Here is a 26,953-nt window from a genome sequence, read left to right on the forward strand (position 1 = left end):
ATTATGACCCGCCGTGGTTGCTCAGTGGCTATGGTGTTGGGCTGCTGAGCACGAGGTCGCGGGATCGAATCCCGGCCACGGCGGCCGCATTTCGATGGGGGCGAAATGCGAAAACACCCGTGTGCTTAGATTTAGGTACACGTTAAAGAACCCCAGGTGGTCAAAATTTCCGGAGTCCTCCACTACGGCGTGCCTCATAATCAGAAAGTGTTTTTGGCACGTAAAACCCCAAATATTATATTATTATGAAAAATTATATAACTAGTATTGAGATTTATCTTTATTATACTCATTAATATATTTACCACGATCCCCCCCCCTTTTTTTTGTCTTATTGGTACACCGCTCGCTCATTTGCCATTTCTCCTTTATGAGTACGCGTCAGTGTCCGATGTCATCATCATCAGCAGCAGGAGCGCAAACCTCGCACGCGGCAGAAGAAGAAGAATCCCAGAGTGGTGCGCCATGGCCGTGAGTCTAGTGGGTGCGCTGACCATCATCCTGTACTACATCGCCGTCGTCACCGTTGGGGTCTGGGCCGGCCGCAAGGTCCTGCATTCTGACAGCCCGCTCACCCAGAGTGCGAAGGAAGGGTACGATGCTTAGCATTTACTGGCGCGCTCTCAACCCTCGTAGAGTCCCAGCCGTCAATTCCGGGACCGAATTCCCAAATCTTTTCATTCGTTACAACAGCCTGTCGTCAGAGAGAGATATTTAGCTGACCGTCGCTTACAGTCTCACTCCGCTCACATTTCACCTGCCGAGGCAAAGCATAGAGCTGTGTTGGTTTCGAATTTGAGTCTGGAAGCGTTCAAAGACGTGATATGCCACTTTTCGCACCTCGCCGAAAAAATAAACAAGATCACTAACGACATTTGTATTTTGAAGATATGTGAGAAATCTTAGGGGTGATATGGAGGGCAATTTTTATGCGTGTATATTAATTAGGGGTAAATATAAACTGACAGTCACGTTTTGGCCTGTTTAGAGACGTTATACGAAACGCTTACAAATTATTCTCGCTTCCCTGGCAATAACGACGCGGGCTTTGTTTTATAGGAAATGGGGACATACTGTGGGTGATGTATACCGAAAGTTTGAAGTTTGTAGTGATAGCTCGATCGGGTGAAGAGATTTTTCACCGTAAGAAACAGGAGACGGCGACGAATACGGGCATCGTGATGATGAAAATTAGAAAGAATGTATTCACTTCAATGGTACATGCATGGTTGTGACTCCGCCCGAGCCTCGACAGGTTCTTCCTAACCTGAGGACCAGGACGGCCTTGAATAATACCTCGCGTACATTCGTTAAAATCGGTGAAGAGGTCCCCGCCGAAGTGGTCATTCACTTCTCGTGGTCTTGTGGTTGTGCAATTCAGCTTGGGGTTCTGCGCGCATTCTCAAGTTGTGAAGTCGTGGCCTCCTTCGCTTCGTGGCCTGCTGGTTTCCCGTGTCTGCCCAGGACGTGACGGGGGCCATATGGGTGACGCTTTCTCGGCGATTAGGGCAATTAACTCGACGCGGGAAAGCGAGCTCGGGTGTTTCGCACACTTGAGAGGTCGTATTCCAGGCTGATCATAACAGTAGGTTAGTTTCTTGCTTCGAAAATAATTACTGAACACTCATTTTCGTCCATTTTCGTCCAGAGGCGTATAGTTGGTTTTCACGGTCTCCTCGACGAAATATGTGAGACACGTTGTAAGGAGGAACATTGTTGCAAATAACCATAAATGTTTATTATGTGTAGTTTATTTGCAACCTTTGTAAAAATTTGCGTATTCAAGCGTTCACCTGTTATGCTGCCGTTATCCGCAATTTATCCCGGAGTCCTAAAACAACTTTACAATACATTAAACTGAAATTTGAAAAAAAGGAGGGGTGAGGAAGCTGACAGAGCCTGTGTCTCTGTGACCATCCTCAATATTTTCTTTCTCTTCTTTCCTCTTTATCTACTTCTCGCCTTCTCCGAGGCGCTGAGACATCTTCCCTACAGCGTTGCAGAAAACAGTACCTCCTCCTTTCCACAAGCGCTCTATCTCCCTCTGTTCCAGCTACGAACGCTGACAATTTTCCTTCAGACCAAAGAGGTTTAACTAGGTTCAGCTATTCAAGACCAAAGAGGTTTTTTAAAAATTCCTGGAGTGAAAGCTCCTGCAGCTTCTTACTAGCAGAGGTAAAACCAGCGCTTTCCCCTACTTCGCCTCCGTAATAGATCCTTGTCGACAGGTGTCCGCTTACACATCGAGGGCGCCGGTTCTTTTAGTGTAAACGCTTGGCAATCAAAACAATAAAATGCGGTTGCTCCCGATGAATGCATCATCTACGGCCGAGTATGGATGTCGTTGTCACCAGCAAAATCTGCCAAGACATTCGAGCTTCGTCCTAGAAAACCTGTCACACAAAGAAACACGTTGACGGGTAGTGTATGCACGACAAAATGAGCCATGTTAAAATCTGTCGGGAGTTTTAAAAAAGCCCTTGTTTTGGCGTTTTCCTTCACTATAAGTTACTGTTTTATTGTGCCCCTCCTAAGATGCGGACAGTCTGACTTCCCTTTTTTGGGACATCATTTCTACTTCAGCAATTTTTCTTAGAATTCCTTGTTCTGGATAATGTCAAATTCGGTCATGTCGTCAAATTTGGTGATGGCGGCAATTTGAGAAAATCAGAGAAGTTGCAGCGGCCCTCTTAGCCTGCTGTGGGCCAATCAGAACTCGCAAGCCGGGCGAGTTCAACAATATAACGGAATTTGTCATTGTCCAGAATTTCCCATCGCCGCTAGCGGCGCTAACATGGAGAAAGTACAGAAAAGAAATATAGGCGGCAGCATCATGTGATAATCTCGAAGTCTTGTGACAGAAAATATAAATGAAGTGTACGCCCTCGTCACGTGATAAGCAAATGGCAGCTTATAGTCGCCTCGCTTTGGTTGTGTTTTCTGCGGTGGTTTCATCTCGCCTCTTCTGAGGTGCAAATGGAGCAAGAGGAAAATTAGCAATATATAGATTGCGCAGCTCGAACTCCTGTGACGGAACCGCTAGAATGCGAAGCGTTCCAGGCGTTCGAGGCGTTTGCGCCAACGTTATTGCCTGGCGCTGATGGCTGACGTTCTTGGCTGCCCAGCGCTGACTATCTCTCTCCACTTTCCGTTTTTAAGAAGGCCTTCCTACGCAGCTCTTCTATTACAGTCTCACCACCACTCAGATTTGTAACACACGATTGCCCACAAACACCTCTGTGCGAGCGCATTGCTTGGCGTGATTTAAGCGTTCACGCTCAAGTAGGGTTCGTCTTTTCTCTTTCTCTCGTATGTATTGTGTGCGCTGTGCTCAAGAGGCGCCTCACAACCCGCGCCAAGCAAATCCGGTAATGTATTCAATTGAAGCTTCGCTTTAATATGCGTCGCAGTTCAAGGTGCGCTGCGGCTCATATACAACTAACCTCGAGGAGTGCGTGGAAATGTTAAACAACGCTCGGGCATTCTGCACGGGCTTCGAGGCGAGAGCAATGGAGACTCCACTAACTGTTTGCGAGGAGCGCACGTGAGAGCTTGGAAATTCTATGGTCGCGACAGCATTTTTACAGGGTGAGCGCCTACGTGGAAGGCCGCCTGTAAGCCTACAAGAAGCTCGGCGTTCGGCGGCGAACACGACCCGAAAGCTCGGCTGCTCCAGAGCACGGGCCATTTCTATTGGTGCCTTTGTATCGACGGTGAGAATTCAACCACCGACCACGAAAGCGGGCGAAAGAGCCAAAGGAAGCTGTCACTTCAAGAAACAGTAGACTTTTGCGAACTTGCAGGACCATACACCAGTTTGCAGTGAAGCTGTTTCATCCGAGCAGCTGCATAAAAAATATAAGCTTCCTGTAGTTACAGCACACACTCTAAAACGTTACCTAGACATTACTCACTCATTTACAATGTTGACCGCATGTAGCGCTTTCGAGCCCTTTATGAATGAACTTTTAGCGAAGGCCGCACTTCAACCAGACACCTTAAAATTCGCCTGCGCTGCAGTCATATACACCCCACCCCCCTTTCGATTTCCAGATAATTTGACCTGGGTGGTTATTATCACAGAGTTCCCTACAAAAAAAAAATTCGCCGACGATTACGATCCTCCCTAATGCGGAATTTGAGCGCAGCTCTATACATGTTTTCGTTTCTCGATATATTGGCTGGCGCGGGCAATCTTTGTCTTGTGCGGTACGTTGCAACTGGAGCGAAGCGCGGCGCGACTCCCTCGCTAATCTGGAGATCGCGAGAGCCAGCGCGTGGGTGGCGCGTGGGCGCGATTCGCAGCACTCAGCCGACGCCGACTGACCTCCCAGACGACGCGCGCTGTACTCTGTCGCCATCTATCGGCCATCGTCGCCGCACTACACTTTTATTCTCTCGCTTTCGTCATACCCTCCTCTGCTTTCCGCCTCGCGTCTTTCCTCCTTCGCTGTGCTTGTTCACTCGGCTACGCCAAAGTAGGACGAGAAACGCCTAGGGTCGATGCCCACGCCGACGCTCGCCACAGGAACGGGCGACTTAAGAGATGCGCTCTAAAATTACCAGAGAGAATGTTATCGCGGCCGACATCTAGAAAGACGACTGGAAAGCAGTGAATCAGGTTTTTTTCTTAGATCCGTGATTGATGAAAGGCGGAGCAGAAGGTCCCTGGTCTGATGTATGAGGACGGCATACTGCCGCTGGCGGACAATGCAATATGTTTGCAGAGGCTTGAGAATGTAAGTGACAATGCAGCGGCGAATTAGGCCCTAAGTATAGCATAGAGAAATCGGGAATTATGATCTCTAATGAAGAGAAAGTAATAACGACGGCGGCCGCATTTCGATGGGGGTGAAATGCGACAACACCCGTGTACTTAGATTTAGGCGCACGTTAAAGAACCCCAGATGGTCGAAATTTCCGGAGTCATCCACTACGGCGTGCCTCATACTCAGAAAGTGTTTTTGGCACGTAAAACCCCATAATTTAATTTTTTAAAGAGTAATAACGTTGTAGCAATTCAAGAGGAAGTCATATCCAGGAATCGGGCTTCAACGAAGCAAAAACAACGCGTCTCATTTGGTTAACTGAAACGCCTGGGAAAACCAGCGCCTTGTATTATACATGAAATAGGGAGGAAACGAGAATTCAAGGGTTATTCTTAAAGCACATATGACAAAGAAGTCTGACGCTGCTGTGGACCGCATTAATAACGCCGACTGGATGACGCAACAGCGTAGGCTTAGCCGGTGAACAAAGTCTAGCCCGAGCCCGACTTGCGCGTTGGCAATCCAACTGCGGAACTCTGCACGTCGCACTATTTTATTGCACCCATAATTATATGTACACACTTTAAACATTCAGCACACGTAAGCCACACTGAATGTGGCCCTTATTCTCTCCAAATATGAAATTGCTACCCCCTTCGGTTTTCTCATGGTGGCGGGGAAACCTTGCAAGCGTTTCATATAACTACTCTAAATCTAAACTACTCTAAAGACGGGTTTTAGCAATCTTAATACAGCCCATAATTAAGCCACAGACTTCAAATATTGATTGCACATCACCTGCATTATGCCACATATAAACGTTAACTAGGTGAGCGATCTAGGTTTTTTTTTTAAGTGCTGTGAAAACACGAATTTAGCGTATTTGAGCGCTTCCATAGTATAGTCGTATTAACAGCTTCTCTGTAAACCATCTTCTATTCAGTGAGAACTGCCATTTCAAGTAGTTAAAACAAAGCATCTCCACTTTGCTGGGGTGGAGGCAGAGAATATCCATCATATGATGTATGTAGACACTGTTATATAAGATAGATAATATTGCTACGGAACAGTATTGGCGATCACGAAGAGGCGAGCAGTGTGAAAACGACGACGATGATTAGAGGTTAGCGCGGGCTGTTGCCTCTTGGCCAATTGTGGCGTATTGTCTTGTAAATATACTTGTATATAGCTTTTCGTCTGCGTCTTCCTACGTAACATATCTGGTGGAGGTGGATGTTCCCTGTACCTCGTCACGGAGCTTCGCAGTGGACGGTACCTCGAGCCTTCCTTCATGGCCTCCGGCGACGAAAACTCGACTCCGCTGGCTCCGTCACCTGCTGCCACTTCGACGACCTACATCACTCTCCCCGCTCCCCGTGATCCTGGCGTGTTCTCGGGCAAAGCTGGGGAAGACGTCGATGACTGGATCAGCCTGTACGAAAACGTCAGCCGCAATAACCGGTGGTACCCTACTATCATGCTCGCCAACGTAGTATTTTACCTCGGTGGCACACCTCGAGTTTGGTTTCGGACGCACGAAGATGAACTCACCAGTTGGGATTCACTTAAGCAAAAGCTTCGAGACTTGTTCGGCAACTCCTACGGTCACCAACTTGCCGCGCAGAAGACGCTTTCCCGCCGTGTCACCAGAGCGCTACATTCAGGACGTCTTGGCTCTGTGCCGCAAAGTTGACGCACACATGACTGATTCGGACAAGGTTTCCCACATTCTCAAAGGTATTGCTGATGACGCCTTCAACTTGCTCGTTTGCAACAACGTGGCGACGGTGGGTGCAGTTATAAAAGAGTGCCGCCGCCTGGAACTCGCTAAAAGCTGACGTATTGACCAGCAGTTTGCCCGTCTGCCCAACACCCCAGCGACATCTTCCTGTGCTAACGCTCCTCGTCCCAACAACACCGGCGATGTTACCAGGATTGTCCGGCGTGATATCGAGGCCACCTATCCGGCTGCCTTCGACTCCAGCCCCTCCAATGCACCTGCAGTTACTGTTTCCCTGATCCAGGCCAGGAATTCGCCAACATGGGTCTTCACACCATCTGCTCGGCCCATCGACCTGGTGCCCGCCCGGCTTCGTCGATTCCGCCCCGTCCCGCATCTTCTTACCCACCACGTTTCCGCAACCCGTCTGAATGGCGCACTGCTGACGACAAGCCCATTTGTTTTCACTGCCATCGAATCGGGCACGTTTCTCGGCACTGTCGCAGTCGCTGGAATTCCCCGACCCGGTCTATACTTATACTGCCTACTCTCGCCTCCCAGGTGGCCCTTCTCGTCCCTATGCCGCACGCTCCGATAACGCCGCCGCTGATTCTCCTGCACCGAACCGCCCCTATTCTCGTTCGCCTTCGCCCCAACGACGACAATCTCGCTCTCCCCAGCCCCATCGCTCCTATTCTCCGACTCCCTTCGGACGCCGCTCCCAGCCGGAAAACTAGACGATGCAGCGCCTAAAGGTGACGCTGCATTGATCCCTACGCCGCCAAATCCTCTCCTGACGTTGCCCACTCATCTGAACCTTCTTGACGTGCAAGTCGACGGTGTTTCTGTATCTGCACTCAGACACTGGGTCGCATTTGTCCGTAATGAGCGCTGACCTTCGTAACCGGTTCAAGAAAATAATCACGCCCACCACGACACCTGTTGACCGTGTCGCGGATGGCGGAACAGCCCCAGTAACTGGTATGTGTAACGCCCGCGTCTCCTTCGCCGATCGCTCCACTATCGTGCTATTCAGTCATCGTCCACTGTCTCCACGACATCACCCTCGGCTTAGACTTCCTCTCCGCACATTCTGCTCTCATCGATTGTTCCGCCAGTACTCTCCACCTTGACCTGCCTGTTCTGGATCCCGCTGAACCACACCTCAGTCGCCTCAGTTCCGTCAACTTCGTTCGCTTGCCACCTTCGGCACTGACTTACGTTGACTTAGTGTCATCCCCGCCAGCCTCCGACGGTCACTACATTGCGACTCGTATGCGAGACGTCCTCCTTACAATCGGGATCGCAGTACCTCATACAGCTTTATCTATTACGGCGAATTGCGCCTACCTGCCAGTGTTCAATTTTGGCTTGACGACACAAGTGCTGCCACGCGGGATGTCTCTGGCCCAGCTTTGCTCATTCGAGGATCACTCAGTAGCATCTATTGCAGTAGACGACAATTCATCCGATCCTCCTCTACCATCGCAGTCGGCAACATGTACCATCGCCGACTTAAAGGAAATGATTGCGCCCGACTTGCCGTCCGAGTATGCTCGTGAGCGCTACCGCGTTCTGTTTTCCTACCACGATATGTTTGACTTTAACGATCGTCCTTTGGCCCAAACTACAGCTGTTAAACATCGCATTAATACTGGCGATGGCCCTCCTATTCATCGCCGCCCGTATCGGGTGTCACTGGTGGAGCGTCAAGTTATTCACGCAGAAGTTCGCAAAATGCTTGCCAAGAACGGTATTGAACCGTCATTTAGTCCATGGGCGTCACCTGTTGTACTGGTCAAAAAGAAGAATGGCTCATGGCGCTTTTGCGTGGATTATTGGCACCTTAACAGGGTTACCAAAAAGGACGTGTATCCCCTACCTCGGATTGATGACGCCCTTGACTGCCTCCACGGTGCTCGCTACTTCTCCTCTATTGATCTTCGCTCCGGCTACTGGCAGATTGCCGTGGACGATCTCGACCGCGAGAAGACTGCTTTTGTAACGCCCGACGGTCTTTATCAATTCAAAGTGATGCCGTTCTGTCTATGTAACGCCCCTGCCACTTTTGAACGCATGATGGACTCCCTTCTTCACGGTTTCAAATGGTCCAAGTGCCTGGGCTACTTGGACGACGTTATAGTATTCTCCCCAACGTTCGCTACGCACCTCGAGCGCCTCTCAGCAGTCCTGGACGCTTTTCGTCGAGCTGGTCTGCAACTAAACGCATCGAAGTGCCAATTCGGCCGTCGCCAGATTACCGTCCTTGGACATCTCGTTGACGCGAACGGAGTGCAACCGGACCCAGGCAAGATCCATGCTGTTACGCACTTCCCTGTTCCGAAGTGTGTCAAGGATGTGCGCAGCATGATCGGCCTCTGTTCGTACTTCCGCCGTTTCGTGAAGAATTTCGCCGCCATAGCACGTCCACTCACCGAGCTTCTGAAAAAAGACGCCGCTTTCCAGTGGGGCGATAACGAGGCCTCTGTATTCTCGCATCTAATCGACCTTCTCACAACGCCTCCAGTTCTGGCCCATTACGGTCCTCCGGCGCCTACCGAAGTCTGTACTGATTCCACCGGTCACGGAATTGGCACTACTGGCAAAACGCCAGCGCCGCCACGACCGTGTTATCGCTTATGCCAGCAGGCTCCTCTCAACCGCGGAGCGCAACTATTCCATCACTGAGCGTGAGTGGCTGGCCCTAGTTAGGGCGGTTGCGAAATTCCGCCCATACTTATACGGGCGACCCTTTTCCTTTGTCACAGACCATCACGCGCTTTGCTGGTTATGCTTCACTGAAAGATCCTCCAGGAAGACTTGGTCGCTGGGCCTTACGCCTTCATGAATATTCGTATACTGTCACCTATAAATTTGGCCGACTACACAAGGACGCTCACTGCCTGTCTCGCTACCCGGTAGACGAGCCTGACGACACCGACAGTAGTAGCGCCAACGGCATTTTCTTGTGTCTGCCTTCGCTAATATCACCGCTGAGCAGTACCGAGACCTATCGCTGCGAGCCCTCATCGAGCGTCTGCGCTCTACACCTACCGACGCATCCGTTCGCCGATATGTCCTCCAGGGCGGTATTCTGTATCGATGGAACTTCCTCCCTGACGGCTCTGATCTTCTTCTTGTCGTGCCAAAACAACTACGACAGACTGTGCTCTTTGAGATGCATGACGCACCCACTGCAGGACATCTTGGTGTAACCTGCATGTACGACCGCGTCCGCCGCCGCTTCTAGTGGCCTGATCTCGCTCGCTCCGTCCGACGCTATGTTGCTGCCTGTGATCCCTGCCAGCGTCGAAAAACACCTCAGGTGCTACCTGCCGGTAATCTCCAGCCGATGACCGTCCCTGTGGAACCATTCTTTCGTGTTGGATTAGACCTCCTCAGTCCCTTTCCCACATTATCCTCTGGGAACAAATGGGTAGCCGTCGCAACTGATTGCGCCACGCGATACGCTATCACGTGGGCCCTCCCTACCAGTTGCGCCACTGAGGCCGCGGACTTTCTCTTGCATGACATTATCTTGCTTCATGGCGCCCCGCGACAGCTGCTTAGTGACCGTGGTCGAAACTTCTTCTCGAAAGTTATCGCCGACATTGTGCGTTCCTGCTCAATTCAACACAAGCTGACTACCTCATACCATCCTCAAACCAATGGCCTGACAGAGCGGTTGAACAGTACTCTTACCGGTATGCTGTCCAAGTACGTTTCCAAGGACCACCGCGACTGGGACATTGCCCTTCCTTACGTCACATTTGCGTACAATTCTTCCCGCCACGACACCGCCGGATTTTCTCCATTTTATCTACTCTACGGTCGCGAACCTACGTTGCCCTTAGACACGGCACTTGCTCCTGCTGCGATCTCAACAAGCGAGTTTGCGCGCGACGCCATCGCCCTCACCGACCATGCCCGCCAGCTTGCCCGTGCTCGACTGACGGCCTCACAAACCACTCAGCAGTGTCAGTACAACGCCCGCCATCGTGACGTACAGTTTTCGCCTGGCGTGTTCGTGCTCCTGTGGTCGCCCTCTCGTCACGTCGGACTTTCAGAGAAGCTCCTTCCGCGATACACAGGGCCCTATCCGCGTGCTGCGCCAGGTGACGCCTGTGACGTATGAAATTGCTCCTGTGGGTTGTCGTGCAACGTGATGTCGTGCATGTCAGTAGGCTCAAGGCCTACTACACTGCTTCCGAGTCCGGCCTTTAGTCGCTCCGGGACGGCGCTTTTGCCGCCGGTGGTAGTGCTACGGTACAGTATTTGCGATCACGAAGAGACGAGCAGTGTGAAGACAACGACGACGATTAGAGGCTAGCGCGGGCTGTTGCCTCTTGGCCAAGTGCGGCGTATTTTCTTGTACATATACTTGTATATAGCTTTTCGTCTGTGTCTTCCTGCGTAACAATATTGCCAGCACCTCCGCGACATCTCAATCTGCACGAAGTATTATTCCGTCGTCAAAAGCATAAAACGAAGCGCGCTGCCGAGCAGCTGATTTTGCTTTACGCCTCCAAGAACTGGCGCATAACGCTGGGCAGTAAGGTCACCTGAGATTTTGAAGAAGAATTGTTCACAGATTCTGACCGATGAGTGCCTATAGTTAAACTTTCCAGAGATTTCAGTGGCCTGAAAGCAAACGAGCATAGCTTCAGCGGTCATTTCTACAATTTAGAAGAACAGTTCACGCATATACGTTAGGGAAATGTTATAGGCGCGTGCAGGTTAAGATGCGTTTTCTTCTTTTGTGTGCCTGCGTGCGTGCGTGCGTGCGTGCGCGTGCACATTAAAATCGACATGAAAGGTCACTTTGATTATTCGTATTTTTTTTTCTTTTTTGTTGGCCGTCACCATGCCAGGTCGCCAGGCAGCAGGCCATTCAAGTCATCCACGCTGCTCCGAACGCCCAACGACAACGGGTACCTGCTGCGCCTGTTTCTCGCCAACAGGAGGGTGCCGCTGACGTTGAGCTTCCTCTCCATGACAGGTATGGCGGCGCTCTGCCTTCCGTGCACCTTACCCGGTCAACCGCTCAAAGCTGTCCACGCGACATTATAAACTCTCTGTGTGGCTTCATTACGGAACTCTCTGGGTGTCTTGGTTCTGAAGAGCCGAGGCATCAATATGGTTATTTATGTGTCAGGAGACTTGCCGTTGTGTCATAGGCTGACTTTATTTAACAGTGTAGTTTGAGATACTCTTATTAGAGTTGTCGGACGATCCCACCGCTGTTACCAGTTGTAGGAGTTGTCAGACGATCTCGCCGCTGCCACCAGTTGAAGGAGTTGAGGTCGCAGGGACGAACTTGGGAGGAACTAGGTGAACAGGGTTTATTTACAGTATTTACATTTTAAACAAGTGATACATTTACACAGTCTAGCGTGAGTCCCGAATGGAGCCCGCAAAACGAAGCATACAGCATACGAGCACACAGCTCACGAGTACATTGACGAGCACAGAGCACGACGACGAGCACATCTAGCAGCCGACAACAGCCGCTTATAAGCACTTCGTGTTCCCTAGATCCCTAGGGGAGGCAAACGTTCGTCCAGTCATCGCAAACAAGTTGCCTCTCTGCGGGGTGGTTTACACTACACACTCACACACACACACTTCCTTGCGCGAGGTTCACGGTCCGGAGCCGACGTCAGACGGCTTTTATTCCCCGAGCTGACCCCTGCAGCGCGGCCGGGTGCCCATTGTCTTGCGTCTTGGACGGCGCGTGGGTTCCCCGAGCTGACCCCTGCAGCGTGGCCGTCATGGTGTCCATTGTCTTGCGTCCCCGCTGCCATGTGGTCACGACCGACCCCAGCCGGCGCCTCTAAATTCCAGAGCTGCCGTAGTCCGCAGTTCTCTGAAGTAAGTTCATGGTTGGTTAGCGCTGTCCTCGCTGGTTCTCTGTAGGGCGCCCTCACCGCGGGTCGATCAAAGCACCTGCAGCGGGCTGAAATAGTTTTGCAGAGCATTACCCTTCAGGCCGATCCTAACAGCTCCTCCATGGCCCGGAAAATCTCGCCTGGCCAGTGCTGGCAACCGCTGGGCAGGAAGAGAATGGCTGGCGAGCAAGAAGATGGCTTTCCTCTCTGCAACCCCTGCGCACTTGGTATGCCTTCAACCATCTCACAACAACCGGCGCAGAAGAGGCGATCCCGGCAACACAATGCCGCTCAGCGTGCAAACGCCTGGAATCAGCTGCTAACCCACCAGGCTTCCTATCAAAATTTCAATGCAAGCCACTCAACTGGGAACCCCAACTGTTGCCCCCAAAATTTTGTGACGCCAAAGTGAGCGTTCGCGTTCCTTCTGAGTTCGACCAAACCTGACCGTTGCGCTGCTCAAGAGTAAAGGTTTACGCAGAATTAAACTGAAGGCTCTCAACAAACAATACCCGAACATAACTTAAGCAGCCTAGCTTCACGAACAGTCTGTTCTTACCCTATCGCAGTGGCGTACTTATCGCATGTACGGGTGCCACTGAACAGTCTGGTCAACTCCACAAGCACGTAATCACAAGCGCGCTAGCTTTGTGGTCCGTATTCCGAACACGTGCTTGCGTCGCACGCAAACGTTCCATCACGCTTACTCACGTGTCTTTCTCTAGTCCATACTGGACACGTAACTTAAACGAACAACTAAACTTGCGTAACTTACGCACTCTGCAGAACCCTTAAAAAATTCGTCTGCTAATAACTCGTTCCACGCACGCTTATTAGAGAAGTCAGAACACTGCCGCCTTCAACACACACGAGCAACCCAGTCATAAACCTGCTTCCTTCCGTCCACACAGGACACGCGCTAATGGAACTAAGAGCTCTTCTTAGTGCAAATGATGCACTAACTAAAAATCTACGCGCTTAACCTTACATAATTCAAAAATACTTATAAAAATAAAGAAGGTTAACTAATACACACACGCATTACCCTCGGCCTCTCACCGATAACCTTGACACTTCAGGTTATACTCACACAAAAAAAGAAAGCCTATCTACTCATTAATGAACCCCTCGCGAAACTAAAGTTTCACTTAAAACGCATCTTTCAAACCTCGCAGCTTTTCAAACGAGAACTTAAACAAAGCTCATACCTTACATATTGAAAGGAATCCTAGTCTCAAATCGCGAAAATTTCCAAGTGCTCAAAAATAAAACAAAACAACATGCTTTACTTCTACGGAAGCTCTCTTGGCCTCCCGTTCCAAACATTTTCGACTGACTCATACTTCTGAGCCGTACTCGACGTGGTCGCGGTTCGAAAGCTACTCTGGCTACCGAGGAACAAAAAAAGGGCTGACTCACTATCAGCTCCTCCAAGACGTTACAGTCTCCTGCCAATTTGCATCCTGGCGCCACGCTTTGATCACGAACTCGATTGACCGCGTCGCGACTCCTTATCACCTCGTCTCGTCATGCCACCTTGCGCTCCTTCGCACTACATGCTGCACTCCGAAAAGAACGACGGAACGACGAGGAACTGCCCCGTGCTCTTTGTCCGCGTCCGTGCAGAACATGCTTCTCGGTCTCTTTTTTTTTATGCGTCAACATCGTCAACGATGACCGCACCTTCCTTTTCCTTGCGCCCTGGCTTTTTGCGTCTTTCGCCGTCTTTGCCTGAGCTATTTTTTTACCGCTTTCCAATCTTTACAGCGCTTCTTTCTGCGGCGCTTTCTCTTGAAATTGCCTTTCATGCCGCCTTCTCGTGCCTCATACTGTCCGGTACAGATTTCGTCGGCCCGGATCGGTCTCTTACCCGCACAGTCTGAGTGATTATCCTTTAAATCTACTCTCTCTCTGCCTCGACTGGAGGACAGCTCAACTGACTCTTGAACAATGCAGCAGTCTTTACTTGAGCTACGCAACTCGCGCTCTAGCGAACTGCGCTCTACTGCATTGCCCAGCTCACGCTGTGCATCGGCACACAGCCCGTCGGTATCGATCGCTGTCTCACGCGCACAGTCCGAATGATTCTTAACTAAATCATTCCTCTCTTGGCTACCTAGACTGGCGGAGAGCTGCACCGATCCCTGAACAATACAGTTGTCTTCTCTTGAGCTACGCAGCTCGCAATCCTGAGAACTACCCTCAACTGCATCGTCCAGCTCGCACTTAACTTCGGCACGCAGATCTGGCTCGACATGGGTGCTCGCGTCTGTCGGGTCAACAGTACTCTGTACCTCGCTAACGTTGCAAGCGACGCACACGCGCGGTAACTGTGCCAATTCATTCACAGCTGGCCTAGCTGTCTCTACAGTGCTCTGTTGGCACAGCACCTCGTCGCTCTCACTACGTCCTTTACCGGCCTCTGCTGCCACTAAGGCGTCGTTAGCGGCTAACACTTCGAGTTTGCTTATGACCGTGCTGCTAATCTCGCAGGTGCTACTTTTCTCGGCTTTCAACTGAAATCTGCTATCGACTTCTTCCCACTTTCGTTGCGTCCAGCCTACAGATTTCTCAAGCCGCTGTTGACTTCGCTCGATTTCCTGCTCCAAACCTTCAATCTCTTTGTTCAATGCAGCAACGTACTGCCTCGTTACTTCTGTTAGGTCTTTCTCCTGCGAAATGCATTTCAGTTCCTGCCTAGATTTTTCCTGATCTTGCCTAAATTCTTCCTGTTCTTGCCTAATTGCTTCCTGTTCCCGTTTTTTGCTTAGAATTCGGTTACCAATTTATTCTATGAATTTCAAATCATTGTTACTTTCGAGAATCGTTTTACGAATCTCTGCTTCCATGAAGTCCTCCTTTACGTTTACCTCGACCTCTTCACACAACCACAACAGGTCAGCTCTCGTCAAACATAATAGGACCATGGTCGCTACTTTAAGCTTTGGCTCTGCTGTCACGCAATACTTGCTGCGATACCCACGCAAATCAAGATACAAATAAAAGATCCCCAGCGAATCAAATCTACAAACAGAGAAATTGAAGCCTGGTAAATCTTACAGCCAAAACCAAACGCTTACCCACTGAAGCAGCACCATATCACCAGTCTCTTCGGGGGCGTGGGTTCGTATCCCACGGCTGCCACCAGATATTAGAGTTGTCGGACGATCCCACCGCTGTTACCAGTTGTAGGAGTTGTCGGACGATCTCGCCGCTGCCACCAGTTGAAGGAGTTGAGGTCGCAGGGAGGAACTTGGGAGGAACTAGGTGAACAGAGTTTATTTACAGTATTTACATTTTAAACAAGTGATACATTTACGCAGTCTAGCGTGACTCCCTAATGGAGCCCGCAAAACGAAGCATACACCATACGAGCACACAGCTCACGTGTACATTGACGACCCGCCGTGGTTGCTCAGTGGCTATGGTGTTGGGCTGCTGAGCACGAGGTCGCGGGATCGAACCCCGGCCACGGCGGCTGCATTTCGTTGGGGGCGAAATGCGAAAACACCCGTGTACTTAGATTTAGGTGCACGTTAAAGAATCCCAGGTGGTCTAAATTTCCGGAGTCCCCCACTACGGCGTGCCTCATGATCATAAAGTGGTTTTGGCACGTAAAATCCAACAATTTTTTTAGTACATTGACGAGCACAGAGTACGAAGACGAGCACATCTAGCAGCCGACAACAGCCGCTTATAAGCACTTCGTCTTCCCTAGATCCCTAAGTGAGGCAAACGTTCGTCCAGTCATCATAAACAAGTCGCCTCTCTGCGGGACGGTTTACACACACACACTTCCTTGCGCGAGGTTCACGGTCCGGAGCCGACGTCAGACGGCTTTTATTTCCCGAGCTGACCCCTGCAGCGCGGCCGGGTGCCCATTGTCTTGCGTCTTGGATGGCGCGTGGGTTCCCCGAACTGACCCCCGCAGCGTGGCCTTCATGGTGTCCATTGTCTTGCGTCCCGTAGCCATGTGGTCACGCCCGACCCCAGTCGGCGCCTCTAAATTCCAGAGCTGCCGTAGTCCGCAGTTCTCTGAAGTAAGTTCATGGTTGGTTAGCGCTGTCTCGCTGGTTCTCTGTAGGGCGCCCCCACTGAGGGTCGATCGAAGCACGTCCAGTGGGCTGAAATAGCTTTGCAGAGCAGTACCCCTGCAGGCCACTCTGTGCAGATACGGGGCTGCAAGCTTGCGAAGCCGGTATGACCATAAAGGCACCAACTGTCGCTACACCATACGCGGACGCATAGAGAAACTCCGCTTTTTCGGCAGTTGTTCGGCATACGTTTTGGCAGGAAGTTTTCGATTGTTACCGCGTGTTCTCAATTGATTGATTGATTGATTGATTGATTGATTGATTGATTGATTGATTGATTGATTGATTGATTGATTGATTGATTGATTGATTGATTGATTGATTGTGTGCTTTACTTTTCCCGCATTTCACCCCACAAAACCCAATGTTTCCCATACGACACGCTGAATTCGGCACCCAAAAATTACTATTCAAGCGCTGTGAACTTAACGCAAAGCCCGTAGTATCGCTTCTCACCCCTTGGGAGTGTGTTCAATTGTGGATAGTTAGATACTTGTTGATAGAAGAACTCAATTGCGAAATAAATAACCCGTTACCATACAGATTACTTTTTATTCAATTTTCATATCCTTGTTGACTCGCCGCGGTGGGTTCTATGGTGTTGGACTGAAAAGCACTAGGTTGCGGGATCAGATTCCGGCCACAGCGGAAGCATTTCATTGGGGGGGAAGTGCAAGGACATCCGTGTCCCGTGCATCGGGGGCACGTTAAACACCGCCCTGTGGTCAAGATTAATCCGGAGTCCTCCACTAGGGCGTGCCTCATAATCAAATCGTGGTTTTGGCACGTAAAACCCTAGAATTCAATTCATGTATTTCCTTGTTTTGTGTATGTGTGGGTGTAGCAAGCGTGTGACGCCCCCTCAGGCATAATGTTTGTTCACCGCTAGGCTAGGTGGCCTGCCAAGCTCGGCAGGCAACATTGGTCACCGCACTGCAATAAACACCGACGAGCACGGCTACTCGCGGTCAGTCATCGTTCAGCACCACCACGCTGGGTGCCTCGAGCCCTCCCTTGTTCACGAACCCGGGTGTATCGTGACACTGGCTACGTGGATGAGATCCTCGTGACATTGGCGACGAAGCTGCCGACGAGTACCGACGGATTGTCTCACGCCACCAAAAGCGGCCAAACACCGCCCCCCGTTGCTGTCGCCATGCCGCTGTACGGAAGGCTCGAGTCGTTCGAGGGAGATGGGTCCACCTGGCAAACTTACGATGAGCAAGTCCACGTGTTCCTCCGGGCAAACGACACACGCGAGGCCAAACAGCGAGACATTTCCTGGCCAGCTGCGGGACCCGTGTCTTCAGCCTCTTGCTCGACCTTCTCAAGCCAGCCACGCCGCACATTAAGACGCTGGGTGATCTGCTCGCCATACTGCGCTCGCATTTTAACCCTGCACCGTCCACACTAATGGAGCGTTTCCGCTTCAACAACCGGATCCGCCGGGAAGGAGAGACCCTCGGGCAGTTCGTTGCTGCGCTGCGAGGGTTAGCGAGTGCCTGCGTTTTCCGGGACCAGCTGGACTCCCTGCTCCGGGACCGTTTCGTCTGCGGCATCAACAACCCCGCCATGCAGACGCGACTCCTGGAGCTTCCCGACCCCTCGCTGGACAACGCCGTGAAGGCAGCTTTGGCAGTGGAAGCTGCCACCAAGGACGCCGGCGAGATTTCCCGTGAAACTGGATCACCGTCGGCGGAAGCGGCGGTCAACGAGTTGGCGACAAAGGGCAGTACCTGCGGTCGCTGTGGTGGTGCCCACTCCCCCTCACAGTACCAGTTCTCTAAAGTACAATGCTTTACGTGCGGGAAAACTGGGCACCTGGCACGTGTATGCCGAAGGGGGAGGACGAACAGCAAACAGCAGCAGCAGCCTGATTCAAGGCCAGATACTACGCAAGCCCGCGGCCAGGGTAGCCGTCGCAAGGGTACGCGGTGGAGGCGTGCGGCAGCAAGCTCAAGTTCTTCCGCGGCCAGGCTCCACGTCGTGGCCGAGAACCCGCCGATTTTCGACATGTGGCACACAGGCTTTGTACCGTCGTCTGTGCCGCCGTACATGCTGACCGTCGAAATCTGCGGGCACCCCATTTCCATGGAGCTGGACACAGGGGCCAGCGTGTCAGTAATGGCCGGGAAACTCTTCAAGCGTACTTACCCCGGCGTGTCCCTCAAAGCTTCGGGTGTGATGCTGCGCAGCTCCTCCGGGCAACTCTCCCAGGTCCAGGGTCAGGCACAGGTCAGCGTTCGCTTTGGCGACACGGAGGCAACCCTTCCCCTTTACTTAACGAAGGGGTCGTCGCCGACGCTGCTGGGCCGAAACTGGATTCATGCACTGGGCATTCGTCTGCCAGAGTACCCGGAAGCCAGCCTGCATCTGGTGCAGAGCTGTCAAATCTGCCAGGAGCATCAGCGAGCCTCGCGTCATGTGGAAAGCACCCCCTGGCCGTTCCCACAGAGACCCTGGTCCCACCTACATGTGGATTTTGGGGGACCCTTCAAGGGCCATTACTTCCTGGTGGTTGTGGACGCCTTTTCGAAGTGGGTGGAGGTTCTACCTGTCACCACTCCAGCAGGCGCGACCATTGCAGCGCTACAACAGGCCTTCGCCGCCCAGGGGTTGCCGGAAGTCATCGTGTCCGACAATAGTCCTGCTTTCGCCAGCACAAAGTACCTGGCCTGGCTGACGAAGAACGGAATCCGCCGGATGATGGTTCCGCCGTACCACCGTGCTTCAAATGGTGCAGCCGAGCGGGTGGTGCAAACCATCAAGGACAAGCTCAAGAAGAGCTCGACTGGGGATTTCCAGACGCAGATTGCCCGGATACTATTTCAGTACCGGACCACGCCCCATGATGTCACTGGCCGTGCTCCCTGTGAGCTCCTGCTGAGTCGGATGGTCAAGACACCTTGGCCGTATTGCATCCGGACCTCCGATCCACAGTGCTCTTGGAGCAGCTGAAGCAGAAGCTGGCTGCTGACCAAGGGTGCCGTCCCAGGCCTTTGCCAGAGTCGGGAGCTTCAGTTTTCGCCAGGAACTTCCGTCCTGGCCCACCCTGGTTTGCGGGACAGGTGGTGTCTCCTGCCAGCGCCTCATCGCTGCTCGTGCGCATGCCAGACGGGGCCATGTGGCACAGACACGCTGACCATGTCAGGCCTCGCCTCGGGACCTGGCCAGCACCCTAGACTGCCACTTCTGAGTTCCAGCCCACAGGAGGACTAGCGGCAGCACCAGTCGCTTCCAGCGGAGTACCACCCACCTCGGAGGCGGCAACCGTAGCCAGTGGTGCGGCACCCGTTGGACCGGTGTCGAGCCAAGCACCACTCATGAGGCCGACCACTACGGACCCTCCGAATGGAGCGAGGCTGGCTCAGGCAGCACCCGGCGTTGCCACACCCCACCCATCAACACTGGTGCCCAGGCGGAGTACTCGACGGCGGAGGCCACCGGACCGTTACTCGCCTGAATAGCAGGCACCGTCGACCCAGCTAGGGGGGAGGACGTTGGACGTTTTTTTTAACAAACAAACTGGGGGTAAGGGGGTGTAGCAAGCATGTGACGCCCCCTCAGGCATAATGTTTGTTCACCACTAGGCTCTGTGGCCTGCCAAGCTCGGCAGGCAACATTGGTCACCGCACTGCAATAAACACCGACGAGCACGGCTGCTCGCGGTCAGTCATCGTCCAGTACCACCACGCTGCGGAGCGTCCGTCTAACGGAGGGTGCCTCGAGCCCTCCATTGTTCACGAATCCGGGTGGATCGTGACACTGGCGACGAGGGTGGGATCCTCGAGACAGTGTGTGGTATTCGCGTAAATAATTCGTTTTAACTTTCATTGATTTGTAATTGTGCTTGGGCTTGGTGGGTTGAACTGGTTGCACAGCCACTGAATAGTTCCCTGACCTTGGTTTTCTGGTTTTCTGGCTTTTGTGCTAAAACACAACCTTAGGCTGAACTGATCGGTTATATAGGGGGCGTACCCGTACAAAAATGACTCTTGATTAACCATTGATATATTGGGCAATTGATATATTGGGCAATTGATATATTGGGCCATTGGGCAATTGTTGAAACAACGGACTTCAACAAATTTTCAAAAGCAATTGAGTTCGCTCAACACTTCCACAACATTACCCTTGAGTGTTCTCAATAAATAATTTATTGGGTAATTTGTATTGATTTTTGTACTTGGTTTTCCGTTGTGTAGCAATTGAGTCCACTATACAATAATTGGGACTCGCATATGAAGACATTCCAAAAATTTATTGCGAAGCGTTCCAACCTCATTCCTGTCACTTTGCGGCAGGTAGGTTCTTCTTTCGCCTCGCTTTCATTAAAAGACGATAATGTGTGACCGACGGGGTGGAATCGAACAGCGGCCGTCGAGCCCGGTACTCCAACCAATAGGCCCCGAGCGCGCGCATACTCCGCTCATTCGAAAGCCAGCAAGCTCTGAAATGCTTGGCGCGTGCGCCTCGTGCCACTTCCTCGTGCTGTCGCTACAGCTGGCGCTTTGAAGCGCCTATCTCCGGGACCGCCCCACTTTCGTAGCCGCTTTCGCTACGTAAGAACTGCAACGTTAGACAAGCTTCATGACCGCCCAAGTTCATAAGGATTCATTTCTTGGCTGGTGTACAAATGGCATCGTCGTTTTAAGGTTGGTACGATCCAAAATGAGCGCGTTTCGGGGAGCAGAAGGCGAAATTCACTTGCAAACACGGTGACTACGCACATGTGGAGTTCCCCAAAAGTAGACACGGCGACAGCGCGGCCGGCGATAAGACAGGCGTCGACACGCAACGACGCTATTTTCGAGCGTCGGACGCGTTGTGGAAACCGTAGGATGCAAGCGCGCACACGCTACAAACATACACGTGTGAGGTCTTCGAATTTCCTGAGACGCACCCTCTGCCCGTAAAGCAAATATAGTTTTTTTATCCAACGGCCATGGTACTAGAGATCAAAGAACGAACGCGCTTTGGAGATCGCAGCGCGCAGCCGCTATAACCATTGACTTCAAAGAGGTTCGGATTCAGCAACAGCCGCAACAGTATCACAGCTAATCGCAGCATCTGCGGCTGCTCCCGTCTCTCGCCTTGCAAGAAGCACGCGATTTATTTGAGCCTCGCCGAACTGTCGTCTTCTTGTCTCTCCCCAAACCTGCAGGTCTCGTATGTTCAGTTAAATAGGAGAGCACCAAAGGGGAATGAAAGAAATACAGGTAACGGACTCTTATCATACCTTACTTGTCACCTCGTCATCTGCAAAGGCGCTATAAACGATTTTAGAAGCGTTACTTTTGTAACAATTACGAAATTAGTAGTAATTCTCATTTCTAGGTGGCGCAACAAACGCCAAGGTAGCGTTCTGGTGTGTGTGCGTGTGTGTGTGTGTGTGTGTGTGTGTGTGTGTGTGTGTGTGTGTGTGTGTGTGTGCGTGCGCGCACGTGGTTGCAACCGTTGTAGCTTCGTTTTGCACACACTTTTGCAACAGTACACATGGTTACCGCTAGTTTCGTAGTCGCATTTTTGGTCTTAATATTTCTTGTTTACGCAACAAATAAGTTTGTTCCTAGAAATTTATGAAGGTTAGTGGATGATAAATTATTGCTAATTAATTAGCGATTTTTCAGTGCCGTTATTTTGTGTTTGAAAGGTTTTTATAACTCAATACGATAGTGAAGCTGTGAACGGCTTTCGGACTCAGTTACTTGTTGCAGTTGAGCGGTGGTTCACGACTCGCGCTTTTTGATGAAAGTATTTTTTTTTTCTTTTTGGACATCGTGACGCACATGTTAGTGAAATGCTTTAGCGACGATAAGTGGGTCGTTTATCCGTTGAAGTCGTTGGCTCACCCAGCTACTAGTCTTCGGCTGATGTACGAGCCTGGCTGTTTTGATGAGTTGCGCGGCGGAGGTCATGATGCCTGTTGGAGAGAAGGCACCCCGAAACAGTCGCAGCCCAACTTTGGCAGATAGGTAAGTAGTCTCGTTTTCTTGAGCACGTAGCCTTTCTTTTCTATTTTTACATTGACAAGCGTAAGATGTTAAGCACACCGTTCACTTTCTTCAAGCTAACCGCATGGCCCGGAGCAAAAGCGCGCGATACTAACGCTCGCTGCCGCCGACGCTTCGATTGAAACAACGGTAGGCGAAGAGGCAGCGGCGCCCCACGTGAGTAAAATTGCATTGCTTCATTTGTTTGTCTAATGACGTTTCCTTAATTTGTATGAGAGAGCACAATTGGGACATAGGGATCGGGTTCTCTGCGCAGTGATAATTTTGTACAGCGGCCACGTCATCTTTCATAGGGGCTCACGTGGGCGGTCTAAGCGCTTGTTATCGCGTTCCGACACGCGAGAGGCGCGCTGCCTTTCAAGGTATTTAGGCAGGCACTACGAGCTTAGGAGAACCGCGACAAATAATTGTGCAGCAGGTGTGCAGCTGTGCTACGCTTGTACCACACTCGTACCGGAAGGCAGTGTTGCACTTCACGCTTACGCATTTCGTAACTATGGCGGCCGCCGTGGCAATTTGGGGCTCGAGGTCGTGGATACGATCCCTCCAGCGGCCGCATTCCAAAGGAGCGGAATGCAAAAACGCTCGTGCATTGTGCACTGTATGCACTTAAAAATTTCCAGGTAGTCGAAATTAATACGGTGTCCCCAAATACTCCTGCCTCATAATAAGATCGTTGGTTTGGCTCGTAGGACATCAGAATTATTTTTTTAATCCATAGTGGCTCATTGTATACTATACAGTTGGTGTGATCACCTTTTGTGCCGTAGCGGTTGCGCGCCTCGATTTAGGTTGCGGTTAATGATGCGGCGCACGGCAACATATATTTCGCGTCTTTGGGATTTACGGCCAAACGATTAGTCACAGCTTCCGCGCGGTGACTGTACACGAATACACAGCTCAAATGAGCAGGGGTGGTGACGACGTCGGCAAAGAACACAGCCGCCGACGGGCTCGCCTTATCGCCTATCACCGCCAAAACTATCGCAGTAAGCATCTTTATCTAGCGCGGCGGGTTGCCGTTGAAGGCGTACTGTACAATTTTAATAGGCGATAACCGAAACATGCCACCGTTCTCTGCTGCCTCTTTGAGTTGGACCGATTCGAATGTGCGTTGCTTCCTGAAGCGAAAGGAGCGCCTCGAGCTAAGCGTCGCACTCGAGCACCGTTTGCGCGGCGAAGAATGACGCGTGCATGAAGCTATAGCTCAATGTGCAGACGCTGCCGCGCAAAACTCGCAAGGGTGTGTACGCGACGTTCTGCACACAAATCGCGTGGGATGATCGGAGCCACGCCGGAGCGGCTAGCTTCAAAGAAGCGGTACATGTTCTCACTCGTAGAGGCACGCTCACGCTCGCATCGCTCTCGGCGTATCTTTAGGTCATTCCTGCTTCTGGACTTCTACCCAAAGATTCGATATCTGCTTGGTATCGGCTATGCACTGTCGCGTGGTCTTTGGTTCTGCGAGAGAGCCGGGAATATTTTTCCCCGCTATGAAACATAGGTGTTCGTGTCTTAGCTAACATTTACCGTAGCAACCCATTTCTTCCTTTTCTAGACAGCGCTCGTAAAGAGTCGCAAATGTTTACTTGCCAGTATAGTGTGTACTTCTATTTCGTGCGTAGGTATGTGCAGTGTGTGGCAGATTCTTAATCCGCGTAATCTCATTTTCTGTCCGTATTCGCTTCTCACAGGCTGCGCATGCAGCAAATTCCCAGGTGCTAAAGTGTTCTACATCAAGAGCACCTTGGCGTCGTGCAAGACACCCGTTGATAAGTGGCTGATTCACTAACAAGCTCGCATATCTGTTGGCACTCTCCATCAAGTGGGATTTTCAACTATTTTTTGTGCAGCTCTTTGGTGTACTAGCTGCCGCATGGACGCTGTGAAGGCTTACTTTCGATTTGCTCTGGCGTTTAGTAGTAAAAGACGGGATACCTTTTGAAAGGGGGGGGGGGCATTTATTTTGTTTGTGAGAATGTTTACCAGCCTAACCAAGTGACACGTGCGTACTGTAAACAGCAGCGCGAACACAGGCGGACGACGGACGACGAAATAGGTAGGAGCACACACGAGCGCAAGCTCAACTAAAAATTTATTTTTGAAGACACAGGTATTAAGGACACTGTTCAACTTCACAAAGGTAAAAAGCCGTGCATGCGCGATCGATAAATATTGCTTCTGGAACTCCTCTGGTGTTGCGGTATAGAGCAGAGAGAACGATTGTTTCTTCACGAAGACCAGAACACAAGAGGACTTATGGAAGCATTATTTATTGATTACGAAGAAAAATTCATAAGCAACATTTCTGTGACCCTTAGTGGGAAAGAGTTGCTGCAGTACTCGTTAATATCACTTACAGGACAAACCTTTCAGTTTTCATGTGTTCTTGCTAGTTCTTGACGCACATGTTTGTTCTACAGGACATTTCTTTCGGTCCTTTTTTGGTTGTGCTGGGCTGTTTCTGCTGCGCATCCATTGCTTTTTCTTTGTGAAGTTGGCCAGTGTGTTTAAAATCTTTGTCTTCACGAATAAACTTCTAGTTGAAACAGCGTTCATGTGTTCCTACCATAATTCATCCTTCTCGTCTCTGTTTGGGTGGTTGTCAAATATAAATATACACCGAATTGGCGAAGTGTCCATAGAATTGATGCACGAAGTTATTTGCGCTCTTTATTTCAGGAAGAACGCTATAGGGTCTTATCTTCTCTTTGTTTTTAACACAGATGTACATTTTTCTAGTTCGACTTCAAGGAGTCCCCTGAGGAAGCCAACAAGAGTTACGGTAGTTTCCTTTGTGTGTAAGATTTATGAATTTCATCCATTCAAGGCATGACATGTCACATGCCTGTTTGTAGGTATGCAAGCAATTGTATTTTTTAAACATACTAAGCTCTACTTTTCGGTTCTCATGACGCTGCTTTGTACTGCGCTGCATTCTCCAGGCGCAGGAATCTTTTTTATGCGGTAAGCGCATGAGTTCTTTTTGTATATATATATTAGAGAAAAAATTGTCGTGAGCTTAAATATGCTTGTATATGACTTCCCTTGTAATTTATTTTCAATACGGGTGCTGTATCTCCCTCGGTCTTTGTTACTGCTTTGTCCCAATTTTTATGCAACCTTTTATGTATTTAATGCAATAAAATTCTGGTTGCATTTTAATAACATTTTACCTGCGCAATTAAGGTCATTGGTGTTTCGTATAAGCATTTACTTGCGTTTTTCACTGTCTCACCAATCTGGCTGTCCAGTCATTGGAACCTTTTCTCATCCTTTATGACTATTTCTGGGGTACCTGATACTGCAAATGCAGGTGACCATTTATTTGGCTGTTTAGAATTGTGTTAACCGTGTGTTAGTACGAATTTTCTGTGCTAAATAATTATTTTTTCTCTTATTGTTCAAGGTATTAGCCTTGCCTTATCTCTTTATTGACTGAGGTACAACTTAGTTGCTGGGTATAGTGAAAAAGGCCCCAAAAAGTGCTCCAATTAGCTTTGTGCAAGTCCAGAAAAATTAACTGAAGATGAGCTCACTAAATTGAGGAAATGCCTCCAACAAACTCTTCTGTACCCCAAATTAACATAATCAAATGGTGTACTGTTTGTTCTTGACTTGTGCCAGGGAGATAAGCTGCATTCATTACACAAAAGTTTTGCAAGTTTGTTTCTGAAGAAAGCAAACCTGGCTCGTCAGAAACATGATTCAGGTGTCAACCATGCCCGACAACTTTCTAAATGATGTCTCGTAAATTAATAGCTAACTTGAGTGATGTCATTCTATAAAATAATTGGGCAACATGAAAATATATACATCTCGAAGAAAGCTCAGGCAAGTCTACTTTTGTATTTCATTAAATTTTAATGGTGGTGAGGGACGTGTGCTAAAGCTTGTATATATTTACGTGAAATCATTTGTTTCAAGTCTGTTATTTTGCCTTCTCACAGTCAGCCGTAGCTCTTCCTGTGATGTGTTAGTGTGCGAAACATTTTAATGTAACATAATCAGATGTCTTTTGTATATTCGCATGCAAGCAGTTTCAAGTGTTCATGTATTCAAAGTTGGTTGTTACAAGGGTAAGCTTAAGCCCTGCCTTTTGAGTCGCTTTGCCTTCTGGTCATGAACCTAAGCCGAAAGTGAAGACCGCAATGATGGTTTTGATTGAGTTCATATGTATAGGTTTTTTCAGATGTATTTACACTGCTAAGAGTGCTTTAGATAGTAGCCTATGTCTCCAGGTTCGATGTAATGGTGCCTTATGTACTGTAATAATGTTTCATGTGCACGCATCTTTAGTGCAAATAAAGGTACTTCAAGTTGATCAGACTCTCCTTTGCTTTTCTTTGTGTTTGGGAAAGTTATGAGCAGGCACCGGGGCATGTAAGTGTGAATAGCAAAGCAATTTCAATATATGAATACAAATCCACTAGCCCAACGAAACATCAATCATATTGCACTGGAGACT

General features: G+C 50.2%; 1 protein-coding gene across 1 annotated transcript in view; it reads left to right on the forward strand.

Moving 5' to 3' along the window:
* The first annotated feature begins 465 nt into the window (after window positions 1–465).
* LOC142570472 (high-affinity choline transporter 1-like) overlaps window positions 466–26,953 on the forward strand; it is a 35,624-nt gene continuing 9,136 nt past the window's right edge. Inside the window, exons 1-2 of the mRNA XM_075678857.1 lie at window positions 466–593; window positions 11,361–11,488. Of these exons, the coding sequence (XP_075534972.1) occupies window positions 466–593; window positions 11,361–11,488 (256 nt within the window). The remainder of the gene's footprint in view (window positions 594–11,360; window positions 11,489–26,953) is intronic.

Source organism: Dermacentor variabilis, chromosome 2 (assembly GCF_050947875.1).
Source record: "Dermacentor variabilis isolate Ectoservices chromosome 2, ASM5094787v1, whole genome shotgun sequence".
NCBI classification, from domain to species: Eukaryota; Metazoa; Arthropoda; class Arachnida; order Ixodida; family Ixodidae; genus Dermacentor; species Dermacentor variabilis.